At 34.8% G+C, this 17,308-nt stretch overlaps 1 protein-coding gene across 2 annotated transcripts in view; it reads right to left on the bottom strand.

Moving 5' to 3' along the window:
* Positions 1-1,411: 1,411 nt before the first annotated feature.
* Positions 1,412-17,308, bottom strand: part of LOC106459886 (ankyrin repeat domain-containing protein SOWAHA-like) — a 50,515-nt gene continuing 34,618 nt past the window's right edge. Inside the window, exons 7-9 of one of the 2 annotated variants that reach the window (XR_002610644.1) lie at positions 14,814-15,205; positions 3,986-3,997; positions 1,620-1,637 (exon numbers count right to left, since the gene is read on the bottom strand). Coding sequence is in view for 1 of the 2 variants with exons in the window: in XM_022386462.1 (XP_022242170.1) it covers positions 1,530-1,637; positions 3,986-3,997 (120 nt within the window). In the remaining variant the exon portion in view is untranslated. Of the gene's footprint in view, positions 1,638-3,985; positions 3,998-14,813; positions 15,206-17,308 lie in introns of both variants that reach the window. The other variant, XM_022386462.1, reaches the window with a different exon arrangement.

Here is a 17,308-nt window from a genome sequence, read left to right on the forward strand (position 1 = left end):
ACAATGTAATTTCAAATAACTTAGATTATGTTTGTTGTTGAATTTTCGCACAAAACTATACGTATATATATATATATGGGCTACCTGCGTTCAACCGTCCCTAATTTTGAACTGATAGACTAGAAGGCAGCTGGTCAACAGCATCCACCGCCAATTCTTGGGCTACTCTTGTCTGTCTGCCCTATTGATGGGATTTGACCGTCCTACTTATGGCGCGCCCACGGTTTCAAAGTGCGTGGCACCCGTTAACCATTAGACTCAGAGTCAGGGCTCTCTAGCCACTCTTGGGTCATTAAGATATCGTATCGCTTAACTTTTTCAGGATCGTCCATAAAACTCAAGTTTCAAAATGAAATCAATTTTGTTTTTAGCGTAAAAGCACCAAAGTGTATATTCAACAAATCAAATAACAATGAAAAAACAAAATTATTTGTTGATTTCTCAAGGGAAGGAGTGAACGGTATTTCTTTCACTATCCACCTATTGTTGGAAACACAGACTAATTTCTTGACTCGCTGCAACCAGAAGCTCGTTAGATTGCCTCTTTGTCTAGTTGCTAGGCAACTGTAAAAGTCTTCTTTAGTTGAGTACTCACGCAGCATTTAACTTAATGAATTGTCTGCGTGCGCTGTATTTGTTTATCGTTAGTAATCTATATTTCGCAAAACATTTTCAACTAACAGCGAAAATCCTTCGTTTAAATAAGTAACTACAATTATTTTGTTCATTAATCTGTCAAGAAGGTAGTATACACATTCAAATACGTTTTCTGACGTGCAAAAGACGCCCTCGGTTCTCAAGAGGTTAGCTCATTCTAGTACACACAGTAGCCACTCCACTCAGCACCTAGTGTGTTTTGTTGTTGTTTTCTTTCAGGACATATGCTTAGATAACGAACACAATATCATTTCCAAGTAATTAGGGACACTCGTTAAAACTACTGATAAATGTGGCCAAATGAGGAGACATCAGAAAATACGAATATTAATCTGATTATTATATTATATGGTAATTCTGAGGCGTTATTTTCAGTCATAAAAAAAGGAAGTTGAAACGGTATGAGAATTAAGTTGGGCACAATGACGATAGATTTAGCTGCGTTGTTCAGGCGTTGGGGGGGGGGGATTACCATCTTACATATAATTAGCTACAAAGATATGAACCACAGATATTCTGGCAGAAAAATGGATAATAAAATCGTCTCGTGCGCACAGATAATGAAAACAAACGTAAACGTGTACGTCAGCTTAAAATGTTTATTTTTAAAACATGTAAAACTATTATTTACAATTCAGGTGCCGAGGATAAAAAAAGTTTATGGTATACCTATGAAAGGTATTTTGTTCAGGATTAGTACAAAATAAGCACGATCTTAGGTTCCTCGTGTTCAATGCCTGTAACGTCATTTCACGAACGTCTAGACACGACATATATATGTATATTTGTACAAGAACAACGTTCCAAGCACTGTATAAATTGATAAATGACAACATTCAAACATTTTTTGTGGCAGTAATAAAAATTGTTTCTCATTCAGGTAAGAGGTAACATGCAAAGATTTGATGGGTCATAATCCTACCATTCGCTTCAATGTTTAAGCTGTCATTAATTTTAAGGACAAAGGTCACACTTACCCCCTGTTGTTGTTAGTCGTTGCCCGTTCCAGGATCAGCATAGAAAAAAAGAAAATAAACTAACATTAGTGGGAAACAAAGAAAAGTTTCGAATAGTATTTTAAATGAATTATATCCAACGTAAAATTTAATAAACAAAAGGAAAACTTTTCAGTATAAAAAAAAATATAAATTCCAGTGTGTGTGTCTTTGTGTATGTTTGGGGAGAAAAGAACAACAAAGTTTCTCAGCCAGATTAAATATTTACACTTTTCTACAACCAACATTCTGAATATTACAGCGAGTTCTTCAAAAAACTATAAAGTTCTACCTAAGTTACTTTACTTTGTGTGCAATTTTATGGCAAGACTGAAAACACGATCTGAAAAGGCTTGCTAGACTGTTCTACGTACTTCTAACAACAAAATAACTTGGAATTATTCTACACTAATATTCGTGGGTTATGGAAAATGGCGGATCAACACGATTTAACAAATGCGTTGTCGCTGGTGCACAACAACAACAACGTTCGATCACACATCTTCTATCACGAAACACTAAAACACGTAGGAATGTTTAAATTTCTTTGCCTTCTATGTTCAATGCGACGATCATGACTGGATGTTATAAATATATCGAGCTCTGACAAAAAACGCTATGTATATAGCGTACACCACGTGCAACTATACGGTACAACACCAGCGCTCACGCGAGTACAGGAAGTAATGTCGCACGTGCGTAGATGCACGCTGAAACCTCGGGTCACAGCAGGTAAGAATTCGGACTCAGAAATCCTTATTCTTTATTAACACGTACCCTACGCTATTGTATTTATACAAACTCATCCGTCACCCTGTCATACGGTGGCCGAGTGGACTCACGCAGGTAGAACAAACATATGTGATAGGATATGGTAGTGTAGCGACAATCAGGGGGGTGGCCGGAACTAAATAATTTGGTCTAATCCTATAGAGTTTATACTGCCGAAAACTGGTGTTTAAATCAGTCCTGCATCCGACAACTGTGACAAACAAGAACAAGAATGAATACGTAACCAATTACTATATTTTTTAGCAATTAAATGGAAGATCATTCTGAGGTCAGTCATGCATAAAATTTTGTTCCAAAACAGGATAAGCAGAATATTACGATTTTATTGGGGCTCTAGAGACTGATTCACGTTTCTATAACGATGTCTATACACGGGAGTAAACCTTGAAAACGAAGTCAAAAAAGAAAGGTACCAAAGACTGGATTTTGTTCCAAAATTTAAATCAATAAAAATATCAAAAATTAACTAACTTTCAAGACTTATACTAACAAAAATATAAAAAAAAGGTTTATGTTTCAAGACTAATGTCAATAAAAAATCCAAAATTAAACTTAAGTTTGACTTATGTATGAAGACTGTCAAAAGATGGTATCAAGCACTGGATCTAAATTTCAGGACTCATCAGAAGATATTAGAAAGAAAAAAAAGATCTAAGTTTAGAGAATAATACTAATGTAAGAACCCCAAATTGGATTTCAGTTTCAAGATTAAAATAAATAAAAATACCAAAACATGGTCTAAATTTCAAGACTGATATCGATACAAGAACCAAAGAAACTAAATTTGTTTCAAGGCAAATGTCAATAAAAATCCCAAAACTAGATCTAAGTTCAACACCGCTACCAATAAAAGGGTCAAAAACTGGATCTAAGTTTCGGGACTAATATAAAAAAAAATTATCACAAACTAGATTTCAGTTTATAAAAAAAGGGGGAGGCTGAAATTTGGATCTAAATTTCAGTACTAATGCTAGTAGAAATACAATAAACTTGATCTAAGTTTTCAAGACTGATAGCAGAGAAAGAACCAAACTAGACTCGTTTTCCCTTCTTGATGTTCATCAATTAAGGCTCTTACTCGTAAGCTCAAGAAGCGACACCTGTGTAAAATAAATGATGGGGACTACGCGTTGTTTTTATTTTCAGCTTGCTTACTCGTTTCGAATATTAAGGCAAAAACTACGCGAGGCCTATTTGTGTTAGCCTTCTCTAAATTTGAAGTGATAAGACTAGATAGAAGGCATCTAGTCAACAGCACCTACCGCCAGCCTTTGGGCTACTATAATCTAAGCTAATGGTGGGATTTGACAGTTACACTTATAACGCACTCTTTCTCTAAAGTGGTGAGAATGATTTTGTGGCAGATGGACGCAGACTGTGGATCCTCAGGTTTACAGTCCCGGCATACTAACCTATTTTCAATAAGAATATCTTTTACTGGGAATTTTGATGTACTTAAAAAAAAAAAAAAAGGAGAAAGAAAAGTACAATAACATGCGTAATTATTAAAAGTATAGAAAACTGATAAACATTTTACTTACAGTGATGAAGTCCTGATGAGAAATCGAAGATAACCATGAAAAAGAAGAACGAAATATATTAATAAATTCATTAAAAAACAACAACGAAATCTGTAATTTACAACGAATTCCCATTTGTAGGCTATCTAACAGATTAGGAAAAATAGCATTAGAGAAGTAATATATGAAAACATAGCTGTTATTTCTTCACAATTTTGGAAATGCATTTAACTGCATAATCTCAGGAAAAAGAATTCACGTGGTAACGGAAATAATTATAATAGACGACACGTGCATTAAACAAAACAAGTGTTTTACTTTAGTATCAATTTCAATATTTTTCTACGAGAATGCCTAAGTTTACATTGTGTAAAATTTGTATTTAGAAATTAAGTAGCCGCTTCAATATTTATGCGTTATTTCTTGAAGTGAATACAGTAATAAAAATTTCAACAAATAAAAGCAGGTCTAGCGAGAGAGCTCGTACATGCCATCTTACACCAAGTTACAAAATTTCAATATAGTTATCAACAACCGATCGATGTTTCATTCGAGATAATACGATCGTTACTTTCATTTGCTTCTCTTGTTTAAGCACAGAGTTGTACAATGGACAATCTGCACTGTACCCACCGCGGGGATCGAGCCCTGATTTTTCGCGTTATAAGGTCACTCCCAAGCCTACCGCTGAGACACCGGATCGAGTCATTAAATCTAAAAATTTAACATATTAATTATACCTCACAAAAGTACTTTTCTATATTAAATTTAACAGTTTTATTGCTAAGTTTACTTCGTTCGGCTCTGGTTGTAGTTTGTTATCAATCACGTCTATTTTATATGTAAGCTCTTCCCATCACGTCCTCTGGCGAGAATCTTAAACATTCTATGATGTATGACTATGCCACATTCACGGAGCGCAAGGTCATGTTACTCACGTATACTAATTTATTATTCGTCACTAAATTTGCATGTTAATTTATGCGTGTTCCTGACCGTCTAGTGGTCGAACCTCTATATACCTATAATTACGTATAGGATATTTAAATACACACACACACACACACACATGTATATATATATATACCAGTTTCTAAATGTAAATTTCCGTCTTTATACATTTTTTTGTATTTAATTATCAGGTGTAAAGGTTGTTATTAAATCAATCTGTGGATGGGTTCAACGAAAAATCTTATATAACTGATATTTTACATTTACTACATGTAATTTATACTTGTCATTTGTTGAAGATTGTATTTTATCTGTTTGAAGTTGCCGTTGTACAAATAATTGCATATAATGCCAAGCCCCCTGCTGAACAGCGGTAAGTCTGAAGGCCCAATACGCTAAAATCCGAGTTTCAATACCTGTGGTGGGCACAAAGACAGCCTATTGTGTAGCTTTGTACTTAACTACAAAGAACAACAATAAATCTAATGCTATCTTTTATACTGTTTATAAAAATAATATGATTTAAAACATGTTAATATTGTTCAATTCCTTGTGGAAATATTGAAATGTTCGTAATCGCTGGAGCTATTCCACACGCACCATTTGTTAGTATTTCAGGTCCATTTAAATAAACATGGCCTGGTTTGAATTTCGCGCAAAGCTACACGAGGGAAGGCAGCTAGTCATCACCATCCACAGCCAACTCTTGGACTACTCTTTTACCAACGGATAGTGGAATTGACCGTCACATTATAACGCCTTCACGGCTGAAAGGGCGAGCATGTTTGGTGGGACGGGGACTCGAACCCGCGATCCTCAGATTGCGAGTCAAGCGCTCTAAGAGCCTGGCCAAATAAACCTGGTATCCAACTATTAAAATAAAAATAATATTAGTGTATCAAGATATGCAAGCTGGTGATCTCCATGTTTTAGAAGAAATCTTTCTTTGCTTGTTGATTACTAAGATATTGTACGAAACTGCCTTACATGTTGATACTCCTTGAAAAGGACAAAAGTACCATCAACACACTTTTGTTTACAATGGCCAATATTATAACCACTGTTTTTAGCGGCGGTATAGCGGCTCTGAGTTTTAAGTATAAACTTATAGCTCCGTCATCTCTTGACCGATTTGATATCTAATTACAGTTTTGGACTCAGGAGTTCAAACCCTTTCGACTGACGTATTTGATTACGCCCAATGTCTCATAGATTGATTAACTCTAATTCTGCCTAAAAGAATTTCGATTTGAGGGTAGGCTGGTAGATATCCTGATGAGTAATAAAATCGAATCGGGTATCCTAGCACCCCAAGCTTGGTATTGCTGGCTGAAAAAATATAGCTAATAAAACGGGGGAAAAAAGGTCTTATAGGTTAATTTATTCTAATCCTACCTAAAATAATTTCACGCGCCGTGGCTACTGAGGATTCCACCTTTTTTATAATGGCAAAGAAACAAACTGGCAAGCGATGGTATTAACCTTGATCCCATTTAAATTCCATCAGTTGCATTATATGTGTTATTAAAAAGAGAATAAAATTCCTTTGTAACAAATCCTACTAATTTCTAAAAAAATACATTGCAAATCTTTGATCTTAATTTTTATGTTAATTTTAAAACTATTCAAAAGATTATCAATGCACAAAGATTCTACATCAAAACTAGCAAAGTAAACATTATCTGGTTGTACATTTTTCATTACAAAATTCAAAACTTATTTTCCCAGCACCCGTATCAACAGTCCGATCGCGCATAAATACACAGGTGCTGCGTCCGGCGAATTGATTGGAATGTCTTTTTACGAAATAACATAAAAAACCCTTTTATTCTCAGGCTGCTTGAGGTATGCGACAGTTGAACAGATAAGTCGTGTAAGCGACATGTATACGCTTTTTCAGACGGAGAAACTTCTTGATTATGTTGTGTACGGTTTGTTGCCTAGAGCACGTGGACTGGTTTTGCCACTGACCTTTGTGTCCGTGGATTCCTACCTGTTACAGGTCTGAATGGTCGTGGTACCCCAATTTGATCCACACTTCTTTGTTTTTCTTGTACATTTGTGGTATATAAACATACAGTGTGTTTTATACCTTCGTGTACTAATATAGGAATTTTTCAGAATTTATTATTCGTGTAGGTGTGTGCAGTTTCCACATAACATGTTGAAGGTTTCTTTCGCTCTATCTACCAACTGTGCTGTGTCATTCATTCAGCTGGAGCGGTACCATTTATCTTCCCATGGTAGAGATAGCAGCAAAGTCATCTATGATGTGTGAAGTTAAACACCTTTTTCCACTGGCAGTCTTGAGGTTACGATTCCCTTATGATTCATTGGAAATGATTAGTCACGTGAATAGTGCTAGTCGCTCTGGGTAAGTCTGAAACAGGATATCAACAAAGTTAGTCTTGCATACGACCATATGTCAATAAGAAAGAGGCGACTTCAAACTTAACTTTCCAGTAAAGGCGACTGTCTGATGTAGTAATATATTTTTACCATGTTTGTTTGAATAAAGATTGTTTATTGTGATTCTACATTCGAGTACAATCTCTTTTCATTTTTCGCGAACTCAGTTTGTCAAAGAACACAAGATAATTTTGCAGTAAATAGTTTGACAATTTTCCCGTTATTCTGCGGACGTAGCCAATCTTGGGAGTAATCATTGCTATCTGAAAGTACCACACGGATATCCCCATTTTTGGTAATCTTATAATTTTCTACTGAGTGTATGAACAGCTTTAGTTGGTAAGGTCTGTTACATATCATTTCCAAAAACAATAAATTTTTAGTTGGGTCACACTTTATACTTAAGCAACGTCAAACAATGTAGTTCCGAAACGTGTCTTTCTACCATGACTTTATACTTATTATGTTTTTCACGTGATTTTCTAATTTCCATATTCAAAATCATTTAAATATAACGTACTTAACACTTTATATATATTATCTAAAGTATTGGGGGGTAGAACCACTTTCAACTAGCAATGGTTAAGTATCCAATGAATTTTTAAGCGAATTTAATAATTTATTGCTGTCTGAGGTTTATATGAGCCAGCAGATGCCACAGAGTCTTAAATGGAATGAAGATCCCAACAAAGAAAGGAATTTATGGACTTTCACAGAGGACTGGTTATTAGGTGCAGCACTGTTTGTATTTGTACCATAGACATTTTATACGAATAAACAGATCACTGGATGCACACGTCCTGAGTACAGATACCCAAAATTAATCACTTTTCAATCCATATGAACTTTGAAACGTATTGCATTATCAAAATGTATACGCCAAAGGGCCAGCGGTAAGTTTATAGACTTATAACACTAAAATCCGTGGTTCAATTCCCCATGGTGAACAGAGTGCAGACAACCAATTATGTTGCTTTGCACGAAGAAAACAACAACAATAAAAAGGTTTAATCAAGAGTTTAGGACTTCAAGCCAACACATCCACAAGAGTTTAGTACTTTAAGCCAAAATATCCACAATAGTTTACGACTTCATGCCAACGCACCCACAAGAATTTACGACTTCAAGCTAAAACACCCACAAGAGTTTAGAACTTTAAGCCAACACACCCACGTTGTATAGAGGAAACTCTAGTGTTGCTTCCAAATATCATAATCGGGGTGAAGTATGGAAGACCACTATGTTCAATAATGAATCCCACTATACCTCGGATGGATATCCTTTGGGTTGATGGTAACCTGAGCAATTATTTGAATATATATGCGTGTTGTCCCAGCGTGGTGGAAATAGTATCATGGAGGGATGTGGCTGGTTTGGGCTTGGTCTAATATAACAGAGAAGGGATGAATGACTTGTCAGATTGTGATTAAGAATAATGCTGCAATGATGTAATTCTACAGGATCCATACTTTTTGTATATGATAATTCCAATTGCAAGTCATGTCAAGCAGTGGTTTGAGATAAACAAAACACAGAATCTCTCTTGGTCATTCTAGAGAAAAACATGTGACTAACTGTATCCAAGAGCATTTTGTAAAGCTGCTTAAGAAACAGAAAGACCCCAAAATGTCAGTATATTTGAAGATGTGTTGCATGAGAATATGTTGTCTATTCCACCAGATGGTTTTCTGTCGTTAAGCACAAAGCTACACAAAGGGCTATCTGCGCTCTGCCCACCACGGGTATCGAAACCCAGTTTTTAGCGTTGTAAGTCAGCAGACAACCGTTGTGCCACTGGGGGAGGGGCTAAAGAGTTTAAACTGTGATTAACACCATGGTGAACTTACTACCAAAACTGGAACCCAATGGGGCAAAACACGGCACCCCTTTTCTCCATACAGTGATAACACATACATTAATAAAAATAAAACCACTATCACCAATAATAATAATATCAATAAAAAGCTGTGGATAAAAATATGAAGTAAAAAAAAAGTCATACAAAAAATAAATAATAAATATTGCAGGAAAAGTTAAGAAACATAATCCCCAAAAATAGATAACCATGGTAGAAAAAAGCCCCCTTTCCAGTACAAATAAAATTTAGAGATAACATGTTTTATCAGCACCTATCTAACACATATATAAAAAATAAAACTAGTAGGTTTACAAAGTAAAATTAACCAAGGAGAGAGACTCAGTGACTGAAAGTCACAAAATTTCAATTCTTACTAGCACTCACTTCCTGCAGTAATTTTGGGCAAGGTAACAACACACACACAACTACTTTTCAATGGGAATGTTAAATCATTTTCACTGTTTTAATTCGTTATCTTTGGATAAGAATGGGTTTCTTGGCAACGGTTTTATTATTAGAGATCAACGTTGTAAGAATGACGTATTCATTATTGTAAAACTCAGTTTTTGTCTGTCCTGAAAATGCACGTGTACTTTACTATCTAACTGCGCATGCGCGCGCATTTGATTTTAACGGATGTAAATATACTTTATTAGACATTTTGTATAACAGCATATTAAACGCTTATCAAAGTTTTTAAAAGGGTCTAACGTTAGGTCGTTGGATAACACTATAAGTTTATTTACTGCATTACATAAAGAACGGTTAAATTTAACCCTAACTAAACTAAATCAAAAACCGTACACAAGTGTTAATATATCTCTTTATCGAATATAGGCCCAATAAAGCCTTAATTAAAGTTAGGCCTAAAACAAGTGGACTTGCAGATTTCGGTGTCTCTGATTAGAATTATTTTGTAGTATTTGAGAAATCCTGTATTTAAAAAAGTACTGTTGCAATACAGATACTAATATGACTGCAGTTCTTTTGCGGGACTCTGGTAGTTTATACATAACATCAGACCATTTACTTCACATCTCAATTCAGAATTACAGCGAACAACCTAGATTCATTTCATGTGTATTTAATTCTCTAGAACAGGAAACCACGTGTCCACTGGTCAACCGTATGCGAGATAAACAAATATTCGCTTTAAACCTTCTTTCGAACAGTTAGGTGATTGTGAAACTTCAACGCCCTGTTAAAAGGTTGAGACAGAAATCAATTTAATACGAAACGGTTTGAAACGCTTTCATCTACGCTAAAGTGGTTAATTTTCTACAGAACTTGTCCAATCTCTTTCATGTTCTAAGTAACGAAAAATCATATTCTCTCGCTTCAACGCTACCCTGACTTGTGAATTTCCGTTATAATTCTGTGACTGCTCAAATAAGAACCGTGCCAAGTTATTATTATTCTGAAACCATTGTCTATAAATCAAATAATTAATCTTTGTGAACCGCTTCGAAGTCTACCTGCTCTGCATATTTGTAGTTAATTCATTTCTGGAGGGTTTTAAATGCCCTTTTAAACAATCTGTATGTATATATTCATCATTCTTTTATTGCGGCAATAACTTGTTTATGTTTGTTCTTTATGTAACCGCAAGCAAAGTTTTAATGTGATACGCTATATTACAACATAGATTGTTAAACGCTCACAGATGAATAATGGGGTTTTAGAATAATTCAGTTACGGTTCTTCGGTGTTTGAATATCCAACAGGAGGCTTAATAACCATACTGTAAATTATATTTGCTCTTAAAAATTCTATTTGAATTTCAGATGTGGTTGATGAACGTGATGAAAAAATTACCACACGCATCAGAATCAGTGAAACGAGACAATACAGCATGAAATTATATAGTATGACATATTAAATTTTATTTACATTCTTCTTGATACCCGTCATTTTGTGATGCTTGCAGTGATACTTTTAGATGCTTTATTATTTTATGGTTGACTAGCATTTATACGTGTCTTACATGACGTAATCGAGTTCATGTAATATACATTTACAGAAATACATCTGGGTGAAAGAACAAATAACGAAGCAAATCTAGTATCTGAACAATTAGAAACTAACTATATGCTGTATATTGTTTATATTATTTATCGTTATGTCAGGTTTTGTTAGTCCTGAATTTAGACCTAACTAACCTGGCTGACGATATATGATCGTATTTGTTTAATGCCAACACTACTGCAAGTTGAGTGGCCATCTTATTTAGGATTGGTCTGCTTTGGTGTCTGACGCATCATTATACATTTCCAAATCACACTGCACTATAAAAATTATGAAATTAATATATATTTTTTTTACTTCTACATCATTATAATAAAACTTACATTCAATGAATATAGGAAAGGCTAAATCAGGTTGTATGGTTGACCACCAACTTTAAAATCATGCAGGATGCAAGTAAACAATTTAGCAAACGTGAAAGCAGGTTTTATCCTTTATCATAAAGCATTCTAACAACAGATTTTGTAGTCTACAGTCATGACACTTCAGTCTAGATAGCACACAATATTTCCTTAAAGAAAAAAAACAAAAAAACTTGAGAAACCTTTTGTAAATCTCCAAGAAGCTAATTGAACTAATGCCGCCCACTTATGAAATAGTGTTTAGGTTTTCAATAACTTTGATCTCTTACATTTGATAACAAGTTATGGGACAAGAAAATAGATATCATACATACAAAATAAGAGTAATCCATAGTATCATGACATTTAAATCGAGGAATAACATATTTGTTGAATCTAATAACACACGCAGTCGTGCGCATGTGACAGCTAAAATTACCGAGTTATTAATAAACTGATATGAATCTCAACGATCCTTTGACATTATCATTTTTACATAGATTCGTCTACTTTTTATTTGTGTTTATATATATAATACAGAATAATACACATTTATAAGGAGTAATGCAGATTGAAGGTTTTTGTTTGTTACACGAAGGTTAAACATATGACGCAAGAAACGCGCAATGATTACCTCACAAATTTGCACTTTATCGTCTGGGCAACCAAACTCCTAAATATGGAATGTTTGTTTGTTTGTTTTCAATTTCGCGCAAAGCTACACGAGGGCTATCTGCGCTAGCCGTCCCTAATTTAGCAGTGTAAGACTAGAGGGAAGGCAGTTAGTCATCACCATGCACCGCCAACTCTTGGGCTACTCTTTTACAACGAATAGTGGGATTGACCGTCACATTATAACGGCCCCAAACGTTGAAAGGTGTTTGGTGTGACGGGGATTCGAACCCGCGACCCCGCAGATTACGAGTCGAGCGCCCTAACCATAAATATGGAATGATAAAAAATTGTACACGTGTGCCTTATCACATGATAAATGTGATTTTACGTGACAATACTGCCTCCGATGGATTGATTGTGGGGGGGGGGGTAAGTGCCCATACGCAGTATTAGATAATTTTTCCTTTAAACTACCTGTACTTGTTTTTATGGCAATGCTACTAAAGTTATCTGTTGCCATGCCTAATTTTAAAATACGTAGCAGAGGGAGAGCAACCTTTCAGAAGTACCCTACTGAATACACATAAGGACTGACTTTCACTCTTATTTTGTGGTATTGCACGGACCTGAATATGGTTCGCCAGCTCCGAAATCCAGAGCTCTACCACGCAGCCAACTCGCGGCCAAAAAACTACCTAACCGTGAGGTTAAAAAGAGACCCGATGTCAGTCTATAACTACTCAGTTGAAGATTTGTTTGTGAATATTGTGACAATATATTCTTTGATTTTACTAACAAACACACAATGAAAACTTATTTTCATGTTGTTTTCAGCTTTATGCCATTCAGTCGAGAGTACACTCGTATAGCGATTGGAACAGCGATAAAAGCTTAGGTTAGCAATGTACCGCTAAAAGAAAAGATACATCTTCCACAGTAATTACAGTCCTCATCTTTTTATATGTTTTCAAAAAGCTTGTCATTTTACAATTCATCTGAATAGTGAAGTTGTCGTATGACAGCAAAATAAAAATTTTAGGGAAAAGATGAGGTAGGCTTAGTTAGATCATTTTGCACTCGGCCATACCAAATTTCATTATTTCAAGCCGTTATTTGTTAGGCCGTATTTACATTAGGCCTTATCGATTTAAGTAACTATTTGAATGTGAATATACATATATATATATATATTAAAAAAATTTAAAATATATATTTATAAATGAATATAAAAGGGGCTCCGGACTTATTACATATATGTAATGTTTTAAAAACAATCGGCTTGATAATAACTTTGACGTAAAAAGTTGTTTTTACTGAATGCCAATGACCATAAACACACTCAAACTGCATTCGGTGTTTTAGAATAAAAACAAAGGTAATATTTAGTTTTATAGAATAAAAACTTTAATGGAAAACCTTACAACAATATAAGAAGACAGAAAAATCATGCAACTGAAGTGTACAACTATGAAAAGCGTTTCTAATTCTTTCTTCAGAAAATTCCCACAGTGAAATCTTTTCGACTTTTCATAGCTGTGTAATCATACAAATATCATATATCTAAATAATATATCTTATTTTGCAGAAGCTACATAATTTATAGAACGTTCATTTCAATTTTAAAATATGTTCATTCAGCATTTTTTTCTTCTTCTTGAAATGTAATAAAACAAACCATACAACAGGTGCCCCGAATTGACTCACCGGGGCGTTTGAGAAAGAACAGGCGAAAACATAAGTAATATAAACCAATATGTGAACCCTACCAGTAGTAAATGCTACCTAAAAAAGGTCGGTGATTTAAGGGTTAACACAAGTTTTTATCGTTCTAATGTAACACGCGCTAATAAATAAACGAAGTATCTGTTAAACAATAAAACAAAAACGTTCGAAAAAACTCTCCCGCTATAGGAAATGCATAAGTAGTACTTTTATAATTAAAATAGCATTGCTCTGAGAGAGTGAAAAGATAGGATTGCAATAGCATTACATATAAATGTTTGTTTGGTTTGTTGAACTTCGCGCAAAGATATTTGAGGGTTATCTGCGCCAGCCTCCCATAATTTCCAAGTGATAGACAAGAAGAAAGGCAGCTAGTCAACAATACCCACTCCCAACTCTTGGGCTATTCTTTATCAACAAATAGTGGGATTGACCGTCATATTATAACGCCCCTACGCCTGAAAAGATAAGCACATTCGAAGACAAGTTTCGATCCCGCCACAAGCAGATTGCGAGTAGAGCGTCCTAACCACCAGGCTTCATTTAGAATTAAACACTGAATTTTACAGGTACAATAAATAACGATCAATCGGTTCATGTGAGCTTGAAATATATTATAAAACAGGCTTGCAAATACGGCACACTGCCAAGGAACACTTCACAGAAATAGACACCCACTCACGGCTGATGCTTTGCAGCTGGCGACCAATAGTTGTCTTCAAAAGCAAAAACTTGTGCCGGAACGAACTAATCAATCAGACTCGTTAAGTGGCGAGGGATAACCTGACAATTACAACAAGCTTTTTTAGGGCTACCAATTCATGGAAAATAAATACGTAAGTACTTTCCGGGAATCAAGATACGACTGATCACGAAAAGATAATAAAGTTCAGCACTGTGTTTGATCCATGAAATAAACATAGCTTACCAGATTTGAAGTTTTTCTTTTCGGGCCAAGAAGTGGGAAAGCGTACAGTTGTTTCTTGGCGGCTTTCCGTTGACAAAGTTTTAATTCTTAAAGTTCTGAGTTCCATAACATGACATCACATCATCATATCCAAGATCTATTACAAACTCGAAATGTTACTATAGAATTCTTTTCAGATGATTAAAGTGACCTGCCACGAGTACACATGTCGTTACAAAAATGATAACATTGGTTGATTTATCTAGCAGCTGTAATAACAAAACACTTCTCTGTTTATACGCTGTGTATGAAAATGAGTGTCATCACATCAGCGCTGACGTCTTATCTTTCAGTCATCTGCGAAAGTTACTCAGGGCCGATCGCATAATCTTCACGCATCTTCAAGAGTTGTGCTAATGGAAAAACTAAACAATTATTTTGTATTGTTTGTTATGAATTTCGCGCATAGCCATCTGTGCTAGCGGTCCCTAACTTAGCAGTGTAAGACTAGAGGTAATGCAGCTAGTCATCACCACCAACCGCCAACACTTGGGCTACTTTTTTACCAACAAATAGTGGGATTAACCGTCACATTTTAACGCCCACGCGGCTGAAAGGGCGAGCATGTTTGGTGTGACAGCGATTCTAACCCGCATATTGCGAGTCGAGCTCCCTAACAACCTGGCCATGCCGGGGATAATTATTTTGTAAACTCTGAAGTTAAACGATGACACGATACCGGAACCAAAAGCTAAAAACATTAGTAAAAATTACTCCGTGTAAAAAACTAACAAAAAGAAATATTAGGTGCTCAGAACCCCAACTTAAACGGTACCGTTTTCGTTATGTGGGCTAAGATCGGGGATTTTTAGAGCTCAGGTATAGCCATTACTATCTTAGAGGTGCTGACCAGAAAAAAAAAAAGGCAACCTGACAACAGCAATAGCTGGGTATTATGCAGGCAGCTACGCTTAACCGAATATTGAACTTTTAACATTGATAAAATGGATGTCCTTCAAAAGTCTGATAAGTCAGACAGCATATTCAACTTATTTATTTCTGTTGCACTTAGAACACAATAATAACACGATCAGTTATCGTGTACAATAATCATGTGAACTAGTGACCTAATATGCTGTTAAATTGTCATTTATACTGAGACAGGTGTGGCCTAGTGATTAGCGTTCACGGACTGCGAGTTCGAATATTCCATGTTCGCGTCCCGTTGCCGTAAAAACTAGCTCCGTCATTTTAGGCAGTGAGTGTACTGTAAGGGAGACGGCCAGACAAGAGTTGGCAGTGCCAGCGGGTGCTATTTCTGTTGTTTTTGTGAATTTGAGCACACTCGAGGGCTATCTGCGCTAGCCGTCTAATATTTTGAAATGACAAACTAGAGGGAAACCAGTTATTCAACATCACCCACCACCAACTCATGGGCTACTCTAATCGAATAGCGGTTTTTTTTTTTTAATTCAAAATACACACAATACAAGAAATACAAATAATATATAAAATAGAAAAAAAGATCCACAAGATTTCTCGATTGTGGATCCTGAAAAAAATATTAATAAACAATAAATAAATCATTTATATTTCCTTTGCAAAATTATTTATATTTTGACCTATCTTTATTTTTTATACTGAACAGTGATCTCATTTCATTTAGAATATTATTAAATAATTTTGGTGCTTGATACAAATAACTTTTTCTAAACATTTCCTTGTTTACTTTAGGAAAGTTTAATTTCCCATGTACTTCAGCTCTTGTTTCGTATATTGACTTTATTTTTTACAAATTTTGAATATCTTTACTGAATCTATTTAATATTTTATAAATATATAATTTGCACAATGGCAGTATATTTAAATTTTAAAAATGTAATTTAGTATGGTCATATTGTGATAATGATATTATGCATCTTATAATATCTTTTTGTAACTATATTATAACTCTCAAGTTTGTTAGATAGGTACCTCCCCAACAGGTGATACGATATTGTATAACTGAATCCATCCAAGCATAATAAATATATCTTTATATAATATAATCTTACTGTTGATATATTTAGTTTTTTCTCCATTATTTTTTTTAAATTTAATCTATGATATAATGTTACTTCAAGATACTTGACACTTTCTGACTTTTGTATAATTGAATTATTATTCATATCCTTTTTAATAGATGTTTTTTCAGAGAAAATCTCATGCAGACCGTTATCTTTACATTCAAACGTACTATATTTTCATTAAACACCTCATGTAGTTAAAAAAAAAATTAATGAGCTCATTACCAGAATTTCCATTATAAATTAATACAGTCATCTGCAAAACATGTTATTTCTCCATTAAAACCAACTTTCACAGAAATCATTTGAATATATTAAGAATATTAATGGTCCTAATACTGATCCCTGAGATTCTCCAGCGGTTAAATTAATTTCCCCACTTATAACATTATTTATTTTAACTACTTGTTTTCTTATAGTTATATAATTTAAACCAATTACAAAAATACC

The sequence above is a fragment of the Limulus polyphemus genome, unplaced genomic scaffold, assembly GCF_000517525.1.
Source record: "Limulus polyphemus unplaced genomic scaffold, Limulus_polyphemus-2.1.2 Scaffold675, whole genome shotgun sequence".
Taxonomy (NCBI): Eukaryota; Metazoa; Arthropoda; class Merostomata; order Xiphosura; family Limulidae; genus Limulus; species Limulus polyphemus.